We start from the raw sequence: 18,987 nt of genomic DNA on the forward strand, positions 1-18,987 counted from the left end.
AGAGAGCAGAGGACATCCGTCCCACGAACATCACGGCCTGCCATTAGCATCGCTGCCACCCTGAGCACCGAGGCCATGACTTTCTCTACAGAAAACATTAATGAGTGCCACCATCGCACCTTCGGCTAGCTGAGCGTATAGAGCTACAGCAAAGCCAAGTCGGCCAGGGCAACCCATCTCACTGCAAGAGCACGAGACCGCGCACGCTCAGCCAGGCCACCAGGGAGCCCAGCTACCCCCGTGACACACGGCACGTGTACCATGGCCATTTAAGAAGCCATAAATTCAATCAGAAACCAGCCAAACTTCCAAAGCTTTTTTCATTTCCAAGAGAATGGGATTTTACTTAGTGAAAATTGTTAATATTTTCAATGAAAGTTATAGTTATTCTTGCAAAAACAAAAAAGAAACTAAAAGCAGTTCCCTTGAAGGTTGAAAAACGGAAGCAATATTGACACAGTGGTGTAGGGTTTTTGTTTTGCGTTGGAGCGTTTTTTGACTAGCATTAACATTCCAGGTTTTTCAGCCTCAGGTAAAAACCATTTCTATTGACCTGTTAGCCAAGCTCCACCTCACTAAATCAAGCTGTAGCCTTGCTAGCTGGAGTCAAACAGCCTCCGAGCTGTGGGGCTCTCATCTCTTGGGAAGTTCAGCTCCAGACTGAAGTTCTCTGCCTGAGCTCCTGTGCCCTTTCCATGCCTTTGAGTGAAGGCCATCTTCCCAACCTGGCCTTTCTTCAATCAAAGATCTCTAACAGTTTCAAGATGTGGTCTTTGGCTTGATCTTCACAACAAAAGTTTAAGGATCATGTATCTTAATTGGCAGGTCAAAAACAAAACAAAAGGAAAAAATAGTCATAGAACAGACATATGTCCAGACTTCTTCCAGGTTAACTGTAATATCACTGACATCACATTTTATTACAACTTTCTCACTGAAATGAAAAATTTGGATTCAAACCAGTATCCCAGGGCTGAAAGACAGTGATGCTAATCCTTCCAGACACCATCTTCATCAGAGCTGCTAAAATATCATTTAAACAATTTACCAAATTAGCACCAGGCCACGTCTCAATCTGGCTGCTGCACAGCAGATACCCTGCAGCCCGCGTTCGTGCCTCTCCCCTTCTGTCCTGCCTGCTCACCCCACAGACATTCCTTGCTCTCAGCAGAAACCTCCTAACTGCTGCCCTCAACCCAGGGCGTGTGGGCAACACATTGCTTGCAAATACCCTCCGACGTTGCTCAGGGAGAACAGAAATGAATAAGCGTCGCTCAGGCCAGCGGGGACTGATCCCGCGATGCTGTGCACAGCTCAAGGGCTGGCAATGGCTGTAGACCCTTGCTTGAGCACATCCCCAGGCAGAAAGCAAGGAGCAGCGCTGTGCTGCCTGCTTAAACTCTAATCTACTCATCCAGATTTATTTTCCTCAGTTGCTTGCCAAACTATTTCCAGTAAGGCTGAGCACTGCTGATTAGAGGGTCGCGGTAGGAACAATAAATGCACGAGTACAGCATAACTGACATAGCTCCTCTGCAGGGTTCCCACCTCTCCGGCTGGGTCCTTACAGAGCTGGTGAAACTCCTACCTGCTCGCCTGTGGGAAGAGAAAGGAAGGGGAAGGTGGGGAAGGGCAGACACAGGACACTTCCTTTGCTAAGAGGACCTTCAACTACTTTTAACGAGCAGTTCATGAGCTTACTCTATTATTGGATGACACTAACAAGAAATTGGGGCTCACCTTTACTGCAAAAGTGCTCCTTGCTCCCGTTTGAGCCACAGCTGCAGGAGGTCTCTAGCCTGTAAACTGAGGCAGCCATCCTTTCTCTTGGTACAACAGACATTTCTCTTTTTCACACATCTACCCAGACAAGGGGCCTACCTCTACCTGCAGAGGAGAGTGGTAGATGCCTGTGGTTCTATATTGCACGTGATCTAGCTCTTCCCAGTGCTGACAGAACATTTTCATACAAGACTTGATTTACCGAGGGTGTTTTTTGCAGTAATATGAGAGTTTGGGTCCAGATATTACAGACCACGTGAAATAATGATCTGTAAGCGTAATGATACCTAGAGGAAGCACATGTCACCACCCCATTCTAGACATATCCTGGCTGACATTGTCAACAGCCAGGTGACGCGTCCAACAAGCTAGTGGTAAGGTGGAGATCTGGCTGGCGGTCAGGTTTGTCTGCAAACACAACTCATTTCAGGTGGCATCTGACCATGAGGAGTTTCATCTGACCAGGTACTCACTACGTGGTCTCCGAATGCCAGAGGTGGCTGTTAGGGTAAGGGGGAAAGAGTCAGCTGAGAATTACAGGACAGTTGTTTCTACATGCATTTATAGGAATTTTGTATATATATTTATATAATTACACATACACACACACATATTTTATATTTTTTATATATATATATATATATATTTTTAACCCAAACCCCTAGCTTTGGGCCTTCCCATCCCCACAAGTGTTGCACAGGGACAAGTCTGACAACACCGCGGATGCAAGACACTTGCGCACATGCATCTTTCTGGCACCAGAGAGAAAATAATGCCCTCGGGATGCGGTGCAAGTGGAAAGCCTAGAATTGCAGCATGCCCTCCTGGGGCTGCCTGTGACAAACTCCGCCCGTGTTAATAACACAGTTCGTTCCACCACAGGCCGCTTACAACTCCTATTTAATGATAGATGCTGCAAGTGGAAGACGAGGATTGGCCAATGCACCAGCCCAAATGAATGGCTGCGAGGGTGTGTGCATGCCCGCAAAGCCTCAAAGGGTTAATGTGGCAGCAGGGCAGGGCAGCTGCTTTGGGCTATTCATTTCCTCTTAGCTCCGGCCTGGGGAACGCTCGCTTCTGTGGCAACAGCAGTCCCACTGTACTTCACACCATGCAAGAGCAACAGTCCTACACCGTGAGGAAAGAGCTCGGACTAGGAGACCTAGATGTTTTCCTGTCTCTTGAATCCTGCAAATAACTAGAAACTGTCCTTGGCATTGCCTGTCACAGTCCTCTGCCTGGACCGGAGACCCATCATTCTGCAGAGACCACATGCTGATGGCTCGGGGCTCCACAACAACCTCAGACTATCATGTTCGCAGTAACTACTGCTTACTTAAGGCAGTCTGGCTGTGAAAGGATTCAGATTCCAGGTGACTTCTGCAGTCTGGATAAAGTCTTCCATTCAAAGATGTGTTTACAGGTATTTCACAGACGTAATTTTCTGCACTAAGAGAAGAACCCTGCCTAAGCAGGGGAGCAGTGGGGAAGGTGGCTCCTACTGGGAAGGAAGGAGAGGAGAGAGCAAACAGAGTTGACTTGATCACCATCCCTTGGGTTAGATGTCCCCAAGAGCAAAAAGCCAGCCTGAACGGAAGCAGAGTTCACTTTCACACAAAGGGACTCTCCCATTCGTATTGTGGTTAAAGCTAACTAGACCCACTCGTCAGCGCAACTGAGCAATGGTCGCTGCCCAGATCTTCCACGGGGAATGCCAGAGCGGAGGGGACGGAGAAGGGGGGTCTGTGTTCCTGGGCAAGGTCTTGGTCTCTGCCCTACTGCTGCACTCTCCAGCCAAGACACAGCAATCACTGCTCTCCCTATGGACTGAGCTGAAAACAGGCAATGAAATATTAATTACGTCTTCCCTGAAAATACTACCTTGGTAGAACTAAAGGAACATGAACCTCTTTTCTTTACAGCCTGGTTTCAACTCAGAAAAGGCATCTTGTTATCGCCTTTCTGTAAAGCCCACACAGGAGCATTTCTGCACCTGTAAGACACAAGCAAGTTAGGAGAGCTCAGCCCATTTACTAAGAAAAGAAAGAGCACAAATTGCTCCTGCCTAACACCTCACATGCCTTCACAGCAGCAAAACTTCAGTCTCAGACACTGAAATAACTAAACACATGCCAACAGCAGCAGACCAAGTGACTGTCTCTGCCCGACCGCAGTTCTCCTCGCTGGGGAGCTTCTAATGGAAACTATTTTTCACCCAGGTGGTTAAAGGCTCTCTGCACCTTCAGGCTAGCAGATCAAGGCTGGGGGGGGGTAGCGGGGGGACTTAAAGAAAAGAATGTGATTAGTTTATTCATGAGAATTTTCTGTAATTTGCCAGAAGTCAGAGATTGCAATACACCACAAGCAGAAACACTTTGCAGCGTACAGAGGAGAAAATGATTAAAGTTGCTCGCACAGGGGTAAACCTGGAGCACATTTCCACCAGGCATAACCAGCCTGCTGGGCCAGTCCTTGCCTGTCATTCAGCCAAGGCACCACTCCAGCCTAAGCTCAGTGTCAGTGCTTTTTCTGCTATTTAAGCACTGATTCTTGATTTTGCCACCTACCAGTTTTTCACAAAAACCACAAACCTAGAATCCACCTGAAGACTATCTGGGGCATCACCCTGCAGTAACATATTCAATCAGCAACTAAGACAACCCAGCTATTAGTCTTGTTTATTACTAGGTTTCATTACTGAAAAGAGCACTCCCGGTTAGGAAGCGGAAGGATGGCTAAAGGGCACGATACTTCTGTGAGGAGGATTTCTTTATTTAGCCAGATTGGCATATAGGCAACACTCACCTCCTCCCCACCCTGCTTAAGAAAGTAACCACGTCTAGGGTGGAAGGAGCTCAGCTGCTGACAGCACGTCCTTCCCCATTCCCCACTGGAGGCACATAAAATACTTTTTCTTAGGGGAAAAACAACATAGCAGAGATTTTCTTTCCAAACAGAAAATGTTCAGCTGTTCCATCTCTGTTTCCATCCTTTCTTTCCCTGAGCTGGAGAAAGACAAGCCAGCCCCACCTTAAAAGCCGTGCTCTAGTGACGATCACCCGCGTCTGCATACCGCACAGATCATACTTTGGGAAGCTCCATTCTTAATAAAGCAAAGGTTAATTGTTCCACTTTCATTTGCCAGACTTCAAGAAATGATTTCTACAAGTTATTTTATTTATTTTAAATCTCTTTAATGCAGTTTTTGCATCTCTGGGAAAAAGTCCAAGTTAGAAAGTGCCAAAGGCAAATATTATCTCATTCTTCTAACGGAAAGCGCCATTAAGTCACTTTTAGCAACCGCTGCAGAGTCAGAATGGGTCTCTGAACAAAGCCACTGAAAAGCAAAAAAGTCTTCAAGCTATAATGGACTTTAATGAAGTTAAAGAAAACCACTAGCAGGAAAACAACCACAACGCAGAGCACTAACGTCTACAGCAGCCGGGTGTCTGTCCAACAGGCCCAGAAGGGCCCCCCACAACCTCGTGCTCTGTCGACAGAGCAATTACTGAAAATGCATGTCCTCCCTCACTTAAAAAGCCTTTGGTGGATCCCGTCTGCTTAAAAGACATTCTCAAATAAAAAGAATCTTTCTGGAAAGCGTGGAGTAAGAGTCACAAAGACAACTGAAGTCGTACCAATCCGTAGAAGACAAGAAGGATTTACTCAGGGAATCTGAGGCAATTCAGGCTAACCCACAATTATTGTTTATGCATTCAAATATCAAACATGACTAGCTGATGTCTCCATTACTAAAAAAAAGAAAAAAGAAAGAAGAAAAACCCACCATCTGCCAAGCCAAGCACATATTACTGCACCATAATGGCAAATGGTTTCTTGTTGTTATCATTAGCTGTTCATTTCTGGACCTCTGCTACTGCCTGCAAACAGTTCAGCATGTTCCTCCATGCCGCACGCACCTACTAGAGCCAGGGAACGCCAAGTCATTGCAGACTTGCTCGTTTGGAACCATCCTAATACAGCAACAAATCACAGCACAAATTATTTCACAGCCTCAGGAGGGGGAAATATATTGGCAGGCAGGAAGGGAGGGGTTTTAAGAAAGCAGCTTCATTTAAAACCACTCTTCAAAACCACCAGAAACCAAGGGGAGAGACGCTAACAATTTGAGTTAGATGCAATACAGGTGGTTAGCATGCTGAGGTCTCCATCTGCACAGGGCCCCACCGAGCTAAGCGCGGTATTAAATGGGCAGATACCGCCTCAGTGAGCTTATGGTCAGGACAAAAGAGATTAAACAATTAAGCAAGATTTGGAAAAAGTTACCCATTGCCTGGCTGGTTCACAGAGAACAGAGCCAAGATTACTGTAGAGCTTTTTTTTTGCTGTTTTGCAGTTTACCTTATATGATTGCTGGTGCTGAAGTTGAAAGTCCTCGCTTCAGGCCTTTCCGCCAGCCACTTGCAACAGATAAAGCAGAAAAGGGGAGCAAACAGTCCAAAGGAGGCCAGAATTCCCAAGGTTCATTTTTTTCATGTGTGGTTGCTTTAACATACTAACTTTGAACCATCAGCGTGTTTGTAGACAGAAAGCATCACTGCCACCTTTCCCCGTCTACCGCTTTCCAGGGACCAGCAGGGACAGTGGCTGCTTTGCTGATGGTAGGGATGGGGAGGGAAGAGGCAGACTCCGGAGAAATGAATTTGGGAAGAAGAGACACAAGTGGAACTGAAAGCCCGGAGCAGCAGGCAGTTCCTGCCACAATACTGCAGTTGAACGCGATGCGCTTTCCTGAGAAAACTTGAGAATAGAAAACCACTTCTCACCTCTCCAGCTAGGCCTACATGCCCACATATTCAAATTAGATTTACCAAATGTCTTAGCAGGTGGGCACAGGGGGGAGCAATCTTCACTCTTCCTTTCTCTGAAAAGGATCAGATTTAATTAAAATTATTTAAATAAAAGAACAACTATTGGACAACCCAACAGCGCTTTGCAAGTGCCTTGCTAGCTCAGAAAGTGTATTTATAATTCCAGAGACGTCTAACATTTGGATGCAATATATTTTGCGATCCTTAGAGCAGATTGTGCCGTGCACGGTTTTGACTCAGAAGACGCACGGGTGGCCTGTCACAGCCGCTCGGTGCTCCGGTGGCCACCCAGGGCGGCTCTAACTTGGCCCAGCTGCCCGGAGCTCCCCAGGGACTGTGGAGAGCAGCAAAGACCTCAACCCCGTCAGCTAGTGCTGCAGCCTGCGATCCCCAAGGCTGCTGCTATCACCAGCAGAAGCATCCGCTCTCTGAGACCATGCAGCATATCTGAGACTGCATCTGATGCCCTCACACACGCTCCTCCCGAACTCAGATCAGCTGAGAAGCCTGTTCCCAAGCCAGTCACTCTGCCACCTAAAGAGGGTAACGTGTCCATTGAGCCCTGGCGCGAGGTTTTATAAGGCTGCTGTTAGCAGAACTGCTGTGTTAGATGGCTCCTCACAGACAACTCATCAGCACAAGGGAGACTACATATAACTGATGAGTATTTGACCCTAAATAGTTCATCTTGCTCTGGTGGAGACTGGCATATTTTAGGCCAAAAAACTGCTACTGGCTTAGTCTATATTTCAGTCATTGCTTTGGTCACCAAAAACCCTCTACTCACCCCAGCACGGTCTAGGACTGCTCAGAAGAATACAGAATATGTCACGATCTACCAAAGCCCTATTATTAATCAGATGGCAGATCCATATTTCCTACTATAGACATTAGTATTGGAAACAGGTGCCCAAAAAGGAAACGCGATATAGCTAAAACTTAAAGGATTGCCTAGGACATGTGCAGACTAGCTGCTTTGCAACCTGCCATCTCTGTCTAGTAAAGTCACCTCTATCTTTTAGTTCCAGTGACGCTACAGGGGATACTGTCACAAAAGATCTGTGAAGTGCTTGGTCCCTCCCAATATTTGATATCACTGTGTATCATATACACTAAAAAACTAAACTGTATTTTAGAAACTGTAGAATCAAACTCAATTCACCCATGATTTAATTTTTTTATTTCGCTTTTAAACCTCCACTTATGTCCTTTGCTAGGACATAAATGGTGACAAACTTGATGACAAGCTTCCATTAAGCCATTTTTAGCCCAATTAAGCCATTTTGTCTTAAAGCCATCAGGTATTCTATTTTAGATGATGAAAACACCACCACAGTCAGACTTGGAGAATCCATCTGTAAGTACAATGATCTAAAAAGTTCTGCTGGTTTTTAAAACCGACCGTAAGCTCCTTTCTATATGGGAAAGGAGTTAGTGTCATATCCAACATATAAAAATGAAAGTATGAGAAGGGGAGTGATTAGCTATGAGAGATTCTTGCGAACATCTGCAAGATGCCTATGACCACATGCAACAAGGCTTTATTTTTTTTTGGCAGTCCTAGGAAAAGCCCTGATACATGCCATCGCAGACTATCAAGATGTACGCTGGGTTAGAAAAGAACAAGCAAAGATTTTTCTCTTTGCTACTTCCCTCTCAGGCTTCAGTTGCGCTCTCTCTGACGCCACTCTACTGCTCAGGACTTGTCCAATACAAAAAGCACTCTGGAACAAGCTGTCTTGCATTAATTTAAGAGACCTGTCTGCAAGACACAGCATCCCCAGCAACAGTAAATGCAGAAGTTCAAAGCCTGCTTGGTCCAGGCATCTCTGAGGACCATGTTCTGTCACATACCTCACCCCACCATCAGCTACCATCTCCTTTTTTCTCGTCCCTAACCTGACCAGGGACACTTAGGTAGGGGACAAATTCTTGTCCTTGCCTTTCAAGGGGGACCCCATGATCAACTCACCAGCACGCGATCTCCGAGCCGTAAGTCCTTCTCCCCTTTTTTCACAGACCCACTGTCCGATAGGTTAGATCCAGACTCGTTGCCAGTCTTCATGGCGCTGTTCAAGACGCTCTCCCGCAGGGGGATGACGCGAGTGGAGAGAGGTGGCGTGGCCGTCCCTGAGTGCAGCGACAAGTTCTGAGCCGTGAGGGAGTCCACGGAGTGGGCGTCGCTCCCCGAGCCCTCGGCCACCGGTTGCCGCGTCAGCTTGGAAGGTCGCGTAAAAATCCCCTGCAGCGGCTGGCATTCAAAGTAACGTACTCCACCAACAGAGCCGTCATTCTTACCCACCGGGTCATCCAGAACGACCCCTGCCCACTGGCCCGGAGCAAACTGCGTCTCCCCAAGATACTGGATCACACCTGGCTTCACTCCATTTACCCAGACACGTTCGCCCACCACAAAGTCTCCCAGGAAATCATCGCCCACCTCGGCAACCTTTGACCCCGACTTCTCAGCGCTGGCGGTGGAGGTGGTACCCTGCTTGTGTAAAGGTGAGCCTGCGAATCAAGGGAAAAGAGGATTTGGTATGAGGAGAAAACCTAAGGCAGCCAAAGTACTAGGAAAGGGCATTAAAAAGGAAACATCTGGGACCATGACTTGGTTTGCAGATTTACACTGGGCAAAGGCGAGAACCTGAGCAACCCCGTTACTTACACGTCTTCCGTGGCTGGAAAGCAACCGGCACTGAGCTTCCCATACTGCGCCCAGTTTCTGCAGGTCTCGCACACAACAAAAAACCAACCCCATGTCTTTATCCCCCTTTATAACACCCACTTACTCCCGGTCCCGTCACAACACTGAGGGATAGTCTGCATGGTAGCACTAGCATGAATAAACTCAAAGGGGCAGGAGTGGTGGTAGGTGCATAAGGTCCAAATGGAGACCAACAAATGTCATCTTTGAAGAAAGTTGCCAAAGTCAATCTTTCATCAAAAATGAGGGGGCACTGATGTTTTAACACCTGGTACTATAGGAACCCCACGTGTCTTGATGCAGGCAGTTAATCCAAGCATTAACAGTCCCACCCAAGGGTGTTAACAGCTCCTGTAGGACCACACAGCTGGCTTTGCAAATTACTCAGTTTGCCCAGCTGCTGATACACCCTTTACAGGACCAGAAACCAGCAATAAGCAGACACCTGGGTTATTTTCAATATAAATGGTGCATCTATAAACAGGTATGAATTCACAGCCCTTCTAGGGCTGACATTCACTGCAGCAGAACGCAGTAAGACCTGTGATAAGGAACGCTCTTGTTCTGGTATCAGCCCATCAAGCAGAACCTCCAGCTGCTCTGGGAGGAGAACTGCAGATGATGCCAGAAATTCACTATCTCGGTCACTTTTTCTGGGATACCTTGATCAGTTCATCATAGTACATGAATTCTGCAGTACACGAGGAGACCCTGAATTATGAGACTGGCATCTGAGGTGGACAAAGACAACCAGAGCAAACTAGTTAGCAGTGACTGCAATACTTGCTGACCCCAATTTCAAACTCTCCCATCACAAGCTTTGTGCTTTCAGCCTAGGTCCAAGGAGAATTAAAAAAAGGAACATATGGATTTATTAAAACATGCTTAAGGCTATAGGAGGAGGAGGATAGGTAAAGACCTAAAACAAACAAGCAAAAAATATATATATATGTTCCTATACATAGGAACAACTTCTTGTGAGAATAAAGAAAGCATATCCATTGCACCAGGCATGAATTTAGCCCTTGTTAAGTGACTGACCCCATGTCATAAGGCAGGTCACTTTAAATGTCTGCAAAGGCAAGAAAGCACCCCAAATCCCATACCCTTCACAGTGCTCATGTGTTCAGAGAGGATCAACCAGCACTCTCAGTGTCAGGAACAGGGAGCCAAGGCAAGGTAACTCCCATTTCCAGCCTTGTTTGCCCCCCTTTGATCCCTGGGCAGGAGATGCTAATGGCAGGAGCTGAGGGAAAGTCCTAGGGAGAAGCCAACAGCACACCCAGGAAGAACATTTCATTTGCTGCTGGTCAACGCTGATAGAGAAAGTCCAAGCAGCTGCACAGACAGGTCAGACTTGAATGCTCATCTGAAGTGAACTGTGAAACTTGTTCAGCCTCGGCCATCACTATTGCTCAGCCTGCACCACTTCCCTAGCTCTTCCACAAGTAACAGGCCTGACAAATCAAGTTCAGCTCCTGGAAAGCCCAAAGAACAAAAGAGCCCTCACACCGAGATACTTGCTACAGGCAAGGGGAAAGGGGAAAGAAAAGAGCACTTGTGCTATTACGAAGAACTTAGTTTCTGCTAAAACAGCTGCATTAGGGGACGTTAGTATTGATGTTTTGGTTATCATTAGACTACAGAGTCAACACTCCTGATAAGTCACTATGGAGCAATTGCATCAGTTGTTTTTTGTCTCTCCAGGAAGACAGTACCTCTGGCTAGTCTGAACCTGATCAGAAGTAGAAGACAGAAGCAGTTAAGGCATATTCATAGGGGGAATTTGTAAGACCAGAATCACTTTCAAGCTGCTTACCAGACTTGGTGGGATAGAGCTGGAACAACTCTTTACATGGAAAATTAGTCAAGCTTAACTATACTGTGATATCCCTCTAATTTCAGCCTCAGCGATACTACTTAGCAAGAACAAGTACTGTAAAACCCATCCAGACCGCAGCCCTTTCCCAGGAAATTCAGCTCTGAAAAGGACAGCAGGCAGTGCCAAGGGGCATGCACAGCACCTCAAGTGGAGCACGTTCAGGAGGCCCATCCCGTGATAAGGAGAGCAAAGGCAGTAACGGAAACGGCATTCCCAGCTGAAAGGGTTGCTGCAACTGAGGCAGTAGTGCTCCTGATGGATCTCAGCCACCCCCCAGGAGAAAGGGATGCGCTGCTGCAGTCACTGCTCTGCCTTCCTGCTGCCCTTTGAGCCCAGCTCTGACATCTTCCTCAGCTTCACATGTTCTTCATTAATTTTTTTTTCATTCTTGGGGGGTGGGAGGTAGGCAGGGAGCACAAATGCCCCACTTGCAAGCTTGTGTTCCTCTTGATCTTGTAAGGGTGCGTCAAAGGAGCTCCATTAGAGGGGATGGCATTAAATCTGAGAACCAGTATTACATTAAAAACTGAAAAAACAAAGATCATAAGGATATTTAGGGCTTTTGATTGTCACAGAAGACTAAATATAAAGGAGGCAGGGGGGAAGGATTTTATCCACACTCATGTGAGCCATAAAGCAAATGATAGCCATAAGCAGGGAGCAAGGCCACCACTTTCATTTCTGTGCCTGCAAACACAAGAAAGCAAAGTGGCCAGATTAGCTACCAGCAAGTTACATTTTAAAAAGAATCTTTTCAGTTTAATAACCTGAGATGACCGCAGGGGCTCATCACCATCAGTGTCTATACCGTGAATACGCTTCCTCCTTTGATAGGAGTATGAGAATAAATTAAATTAGGAACACAACTTATTTTCTGGTTTCGCGCTCGGCAGAGTGCCATAGCGCCCACATCTCCTGCAGCTGACGTGCTTACGACAGCCACATGCAACGTGCCGAGCAGAAGAGCAGATTTCGGCTCTGCTGAACAGTGGGCAGGAAGCACCGACACTCTGGGGAAGCCGCATTCACAAAATACCAAAGCTATTTTTGTAGTCCTAGGTACTGGTGCCCAAGTTTCAGCCCATGGGATTTTCTATTAGGGCTGCTGATTAACGATCGAGACGCAGGTTACATTAGTGCTCACAAACATCTCTGCGACATAGCTGGGATAACCAAGCGCTTCAGCACTGGAGCTGAAGCCCAGAAAGGCAGAAGAGCTGGCCCACGGCTGAGCAAACGACACAGCAAGACTCAAACCATCTCTAGACTCCCCGCACTTCACTACAAGAGCAGACACCTTCAAAAGCTGACTTGGATGGGGAGGTGCGGGCAGAAACAGTTCACTGGGCTCCTGATACAACAACCTAGTGCCCCCCAAAAAGACAAAAATGAGCAGAATATATTAAGTCCCACTAAGATTTTAGGTGCCTGCCTGACAAACATGACTGCCGAACTGCAGTAATTACAACCTCTCACAGAGACGATCTAATTGCCGAAACCTAAATGCAGTAATAATTAGGAAACACTGGCAGAGGACAGACTCCCAAACAGAGCAATGCATTCAGAAACATCATTATTCCTTAGCATGAGGCGAAGGATTCAAAAAGATGGGATTTAAATGAGGAACTGGCATAGGGCTCACCTTTTTCGTTATGACCATGCTATTGGAACTTGGTGTTTTACCCACCATATAAAATAATTACTAAGCCACCAATTTTTAAACAAGTCTCAGATGAGTTACCAAATGATCATGCTTCTGGGAGACTGCCCGTCCTCCCTGCAGCCCCGGATGGCAAAGACTGGAAAAGTCAGCAGCAGCCTGAGGTTTGGGGGGGGGGGAAAAAACAACTAAATTTCCTACAATGTAGCCAAGAGGCTGCCACTACATTTTCAGAGAAGATGCTGGGAGTTGCAATGGTCAAACTAGATCCATTCTTCCTGGCTTCAGGATTGATGGACCCAGCCATTAACTAGATGGCCAGGCAATATCCAGAACAGCCCAAGTAGATTAACCCATGATCCTCTCAGTCCAGCATCTCTTAATCAGCCTTTCAGCAGGCAAAAGGTAGTGATGAGTAACTTTTCTTCAAGTCCAGAAGTATCTTAGAACAGCCCAAAGCAGAAACTAGCTGACAGCAGGAGCTAGTGCTAACTTCTGCTGTCTGAAGGGCACTGCTCTCCAAGACCTGTCACCTGCAGATACCTGCTCTCCAAGCAGCTCCTTCAGCTTAGAGAAACCCACCCAAATGCTCGGTATTCCTGAGCTCTCTCCAGCCTGCAGCACCTAAACATCTGGTCTATGTCTGCTTCACTTGGATTTGTTGCTTCTGAGAAGAAAAAGTTTCTTGTTCTTGTCAGATTCCCCAATTAAACACAAAGATGATCCAAGAAAAACTTAATAACAGCAAAGCAAGGTATAAAGTTGAGAATAAAGTCACACGAGAGAAACAAAACCAACAAAATCCAGATGGATTATATTCAACTCCAACCTTACCCTTAGTAGTCACCTGGCAATGCCGGTGAGGGTGCCAAGTGGACTCTGAATGTCATTATTGGACATTTATCCTCAGCAGCTCACCTGGAAGCTGGCGACGGGAAAAAACTCTCCTCCTTTGCTCAGGGGCTTGCTGCCTCCCTCTCTTCTGTCCAGCACAAACCTCACTTGCCAAACAGGACTGCGAGGACAACTCCTCCTCCCTCCCTCCCTCCTTCTCCGGGATCAGGCTCCAAGGCACCACGGGCAGCGAGTGGGCTCTCCTCCCCTCGGGCTTCCCGACCTCACAGCCCCATTGTGTTCGTTAGCCGGCTCATTCTTTTCGGTTTAAATGGTCTTCCTGTAGGTCACGGCACTTTCGGGACTGAACAACAATCTATAAATCCATGTCTCATGCGGCATCCGCTAAATACGTGTCTTATCCAACTCCAAATCTCTACTTTCCCTTTAGCTTTCGTAGGGCCACGCATGACACTACTAACACCCACGGCAGACCTGGCCCTTAGGGCCCTTTTTGCAAACTCCTCCTGTCAGTTTTAGGTGCCCACATGGACGGGGTCCCCCACACTGCTCCAGGCACCGACACGTCTAGATCCTAACAGACTCCTCTGAGCCAAGAGCTGAAGAGGCTGAAGACTTTAACTGAAGCTTCAGCCTGTTCACATGGCTCTTGTTACCGTGTCAATGAGAGCCACGTGTCGGAAACCCCTGGAACTGCAAGGGCTTCTGCACAAAGGAGACACTCTTCCAGCTCCTGGAGACTCCTGCTGGAGGAAGGGCTGAAGAGACAGCTCTGCTGTGGCAAAGGAGCAAGAAACCCCCCTCGAACAAGCTCCGAAGGTTGAAGCAGGAGGAGCAGAGCAAACCCTCCACAACACCAGCAAGAATAACCTTCGCTGCAGGATCCCTCATGGGACAAACTCAGCCTTGTGTTATATCTAAGTACCATAAATGTTTATATTTTTATAAAAATATAAATATCTTTAAGTCCACATCCAATGGAACCACGCATCTGCTCACTCCATGTATTTTGCCGTCCCACAGCACTTCAGGGCAGGCACAGCTGCACATTTCTTAGCGCTGGGCGATTGAAACAAAGGGGGAAGGACTTTTTCTTTTTTGAAGGGCAGGCAGGAGAGGAAAAGAGTTTAGCATGAGAAGCAGCGTACAGCGAGCGTTGCCCATGCATTTCCTACATCCTGCAGAACCCTTTTGTAATCTTATTGCTCCTGAGAGACATGCCAGGCACCCCGACTGCCCGAAGAATCAGAAATTCAACAACCTGTTGCGTTGCCATGGGAATCGGGAGACAGCCAGTTAATTGATAAAATGTAAGCACATCAGATTAAAAAAAGAGAAAGAGAGAGATACCAGAATAGCGTCTCATGCCAGGAAGGGAGGGAGAAGTGAGAAAACGCCTGATATTTACAGAAGAGCTTTACAACGCCCCTAGGAGAGGCCTTTCTCCTTCTCTATTTTAATTTTCAGACTTTTTTTTTTTAAGCCACAGGGCAAGTGAATAGGTCTGTACCTAATAAAACACCAATTTAGCCTGATTAAGGATGTGTATCATGTTCCATGGCTATCTGATAGGTGCCATGTCTTCACTTGGTGACAGCCCACCCACCTAGCCCAGGAAACCAGATTCAGAAAGCTCCTGTTTGAGGTGTCACCATGTCGCTGTCACGGGACCCACCAAGTACAACTTGGCTAGCAGCAGGCATCTGGAGTGGCAGGTCCTGTTCTCCACGTTGGCAGAGCAAGGAGCTTGTTCCCTGGGATTTATTCAGCCCCTAACCCCAGGGGACTGCAGCCCTCCGCGTTTTTCAGTATTTCTGTATTCCTCAACAGCCTTGGCCACAAAACAGGAAACGTAACAGCCGCCTCTCGGCGATGCTGGGAGGCCGGAGCAGGCAGCATCTGGAAAGCCCTCAGCTGACCATGGTGAGCGAGCGGCAACCGCTCGGAGCCTCCAGGCGCAGCCTCCCCCCAGACAGGCGGCTGCGAGGAGACTCTCGAATCCAGCTACACCGTGAAACAGCCGGACACACCGCACGCAGTCGCCTGTCCAGTCCCAGGCTGCATTCCCTTTCAGCGGCTGTCAATAAGCTTCTTATCCGCTACAAAAAAAACTAGCCGGCGAGAAAAGCTGTACCAGCCGGGCAGAAACATCATCACCACAAGACTCAAAACATTCCCCCCTCCTCCCACTGGCCCATGCTCCAAGTGTCACTAAATGGTGAGGGGCACTGTGCCCTGGGGCTAGCGAGTGCCCGGGGACGCGCAGTCCTGCGACGAGAGTAGCTAGTCAAAACACTTGTACCAGTTCTGCTCCCTCCCAGCCTGGGCAGGGCTTCAGGACAGTCCCATGACCAGGGGCCCTCAAGGGCAATTGGGCAGAATTTATCAGGTGGAAAACCCTGACGCTGGCCGCAGCGGCGCCAGCTAAAAGGAGCAATGTAGGTTTTTACCGCAGCAAGGATTACGTAAGAGCTTAAGAGCCACTGGAGCTCTCCGAGCGCTCCCCTCTCTGCTTGGTTCGATGCTCAAGAGATGACAAGGGGATCTGCTCTCAGCTGGGACATCAGGCACTGCCTCTGTTCAAACCGCAGCTGCACTCAGGACACGGATGTGATGGGTGACAAACTTTCCCATTCAAAAGACCACCACCTCCCACCACGAGCTGGAGGTGGCGAACATTAGTGCACCGTCTCTACAACCAAGCACCCGTGAGCTTCTGGCTCCTTTGTGTTTACCCATTGCTCTTGCATTACAATCACTGCAAGTCTCTCTGGGTCTGCAGTACTGCTTCACCTCTACCCCCAGTGCTACAGAAATTCAATACCTGAGGGTGAGACTAGAGCCTACTAGAGTTTCCCATTCAGGAGGTGGAGTAAAGGACAGTACAGAGCATCAGCCGAAATGAAAACTCAAGCCTTAATCCCTGTGGCTCCAGTAGTTGGTCTACCAGGCAAGATACAAGGAGATGCAGCCCGCTGTATTTCCAGGAGCCGCTGTCTGCACAGGTGGAGACACAACTCCATTTGGCAGTGTCAACAGCAGCCACCCAGGGCGACGGCGTCTCCCGTGGGAGAAGGGCGGGATGTCGGCTGTCTTCACAGTGCTTGGCTACCAGAAGGCCTCTGTGCACCTATTTCCAGATTCCCATGCAGGAACTGAAGCTTCTCGGAGCAGCTTGGGTTACATAAAAATGACGTTGCTGGCAATCATGCGAAACCCAGCCCATTCTGCCATCGCAACTCAAATTATCGAGCACAGCAACGAAGCAGCTGTTTTCTGTGAGATTTATCACGGCCCTTTCAAGCTGCAGGATAAGGCGGGAGGAGAGAGGGAATAGGTGCCTGCTAGGGAGAGCAGTGCCTTGCAGGCGAGAGCTGAATGCCTGGCGGTGCATTACAGGGGAAGCAGCCAGAGAGATTTATGGCCGACTTGGAAACAACAACTGAAAGCTCTCCAAGCTGAAAGCTGAAAACTCGGGACTGTAATCGCTTATCTTATGGGACATAAACCTAATTGACTGGCACAGGGTGAACTCTGCATCTGGCATCCTGGAAACGCATTGTCCCTTCCGTTCCCTGGAATAAACCCCGTGGTGTGTGTATTACAACTGGCTACCACTTGAACATCACAAGCAAAAAAGGCTACTTTGGGGAGAGGAAGACTAACTAGAAAGCAACTTGAGATGAAGAAGAAAGGAAGAGAGGACAGTAAGAAAGAGGAAAGGCAAGTGAAAGTGAACAAGAACTGCTGTAAAGTGGCTTTGCCGCTGAATGCGAGGAGATGCCCATTCAGACAGATATTTGTCTTCTCCAGGGCAGCTGGGAAGGGCGCTGAACCTCGGACAGCCGTATTGAACAAAGACTTTCTTTTAAAGGTCTCATTCAAGAGGCCGACTGGTACGAAATCTGCCCTGCAATGGGCGAGATGTGCGCTCCTGGTGCCCGCTGGAGATGGGAGGGATGGAGGACCCAGGGTTCCTACTGAGCTACGCCAGACTAGATAACATCAGGCTAGCTGATTCAGTGTAATTTTAAAAAGAAACAAACCATGAAAAGACAAACAATGGTATTCAACAACATACGCAAAGCGGATAGACTTTGGCAGCACAGGGCAGGAGAGAGGTGAGTGACTAGCAGAAAATGAGTAAGATCTTTCACTGGGGGATAATTGACTCACAACATATGGATGGATCTATTCATCCCAAAATTATAGCCTTTAGTTTTCACATTATTATTATTTTAAAACCATAAGTACATTCTTTCATCATTCATGCCTCAAAATGCAATTCAACATTTTCCAGTCTGAAAACAGGGCCTGTCTATCACACCTTTGGGGTGGTACCCTGCTTTCCTGGAAAATAATGAAAAAGCCCCCCCAAGCTAAGGGTGCTCTAAGTTTGACAGAAAGAATCGAGCCCTCATGCCTGCCTTCCCACCCTACACCAGACCTCAGCCTCTGGAAATAAGTCACAGGCCCCTTTTGAAAAGCTAGGGCTATGCCAAAGCAATCCCTGGTATAAGGCTGAATAATACAGACTTTATTCTTAAGTAAATAACAACAAAATCACTTCAACTGTCGAACACTTCACTTGGAAGCATCGTTCAGTATAGCTTATCTTAGCTAGAGGGTATGTTTTCCCATTTAAACAAGCCCTTAGCTGTAAAGATTCGATATGTTTCCCCCCCTCCGTATCCAAACGGAGTCACCTGGCTCAGACCATTGCAACTAGAGCACTGAAGAACAGAAAGGAGCACTGGAAAACACCCCAGGGCAGCACAGTACTGCGGTAGCCCGTAAGACGGCTCCGAGAGCGAGAACAGCAACTGGGGGAAGATGCACTTACAGGGAGGGCTCGGACCGCGTGCAGGGAGCTTCCTTCCACAGCCCAAACGACGAACCGCAGACCACCGAGAAACGTGCTCACGAGTCAACGGCACGCACTCGCATTCTCTCCCTCTCCCCGGCTGCGCCGCTGCAACCACGCCATATGTTCTGCTGCTTTTTAATCTAGCACAAAGCTAACTTCTTAAAGTCTCCTCTTTTGAAACAGGCACACACAAAAAAAAAAGCTTTGGAATGAGCTCAGCCTAGACCCGCCATGGCTGCAACCCCGGCTCACACACACACGCACAGTTGTCCGCGATCCCGTAGGCTGTGGGAATTTGGTAAGTCACAAGCAGGGTTTAGGGGGGCTGCTGTTATGGAAGCGAGGACAGCTGCTCTCAGTAAGCCGATCCGACGACAAAAAGAAAGAAAAGGGGCAGACACA

At 47.8% G+C, this 18,987-nt stretch overlaps 1 protein-coding gene across 3 annotated transcripts in view; it reads right to left on the minus strand.

Annotated features, from left to right (window-relative positions):
* CLIP2 (CAP-Gly domain containing linker protein 2) overlaps positions 1 to 18,987 on the minus strand; it is an 89,005-nt gene that overhangs the window by 37,515 nt on the left and 32,503 nt on the right. For all 3 annotated transcript variants that reach the window (XM_067309591.1, XM_067309592.1, XM_067309593.1), the window contains exon 3: positions 8,587 to 9,125. In XM_067309591.1, coding sequence (XP_067165692.1) covers positions 8,587 to 9,125 — 539 coding nt within the window. The remainder of the gene's footprint in view (positions 1 to 8,586; positions 9,126 to 18,987) is intronic.

Source organism: Apteryx mantelli, chromosome 22 (assembly GCF_036417845.1).
Source record: "Apteryx mantelli isolate bAptMan1 chromosome 22, bAptMan1.hap1, whole genome shotgun sequence".
NCBI classification, from domain to species: domain Eukaryota; kingdom Metazoa; phylum Chordata; class Aves; order Apterygiformes; family Apterygidae; genus Apteryx; species Apteryx mantelli.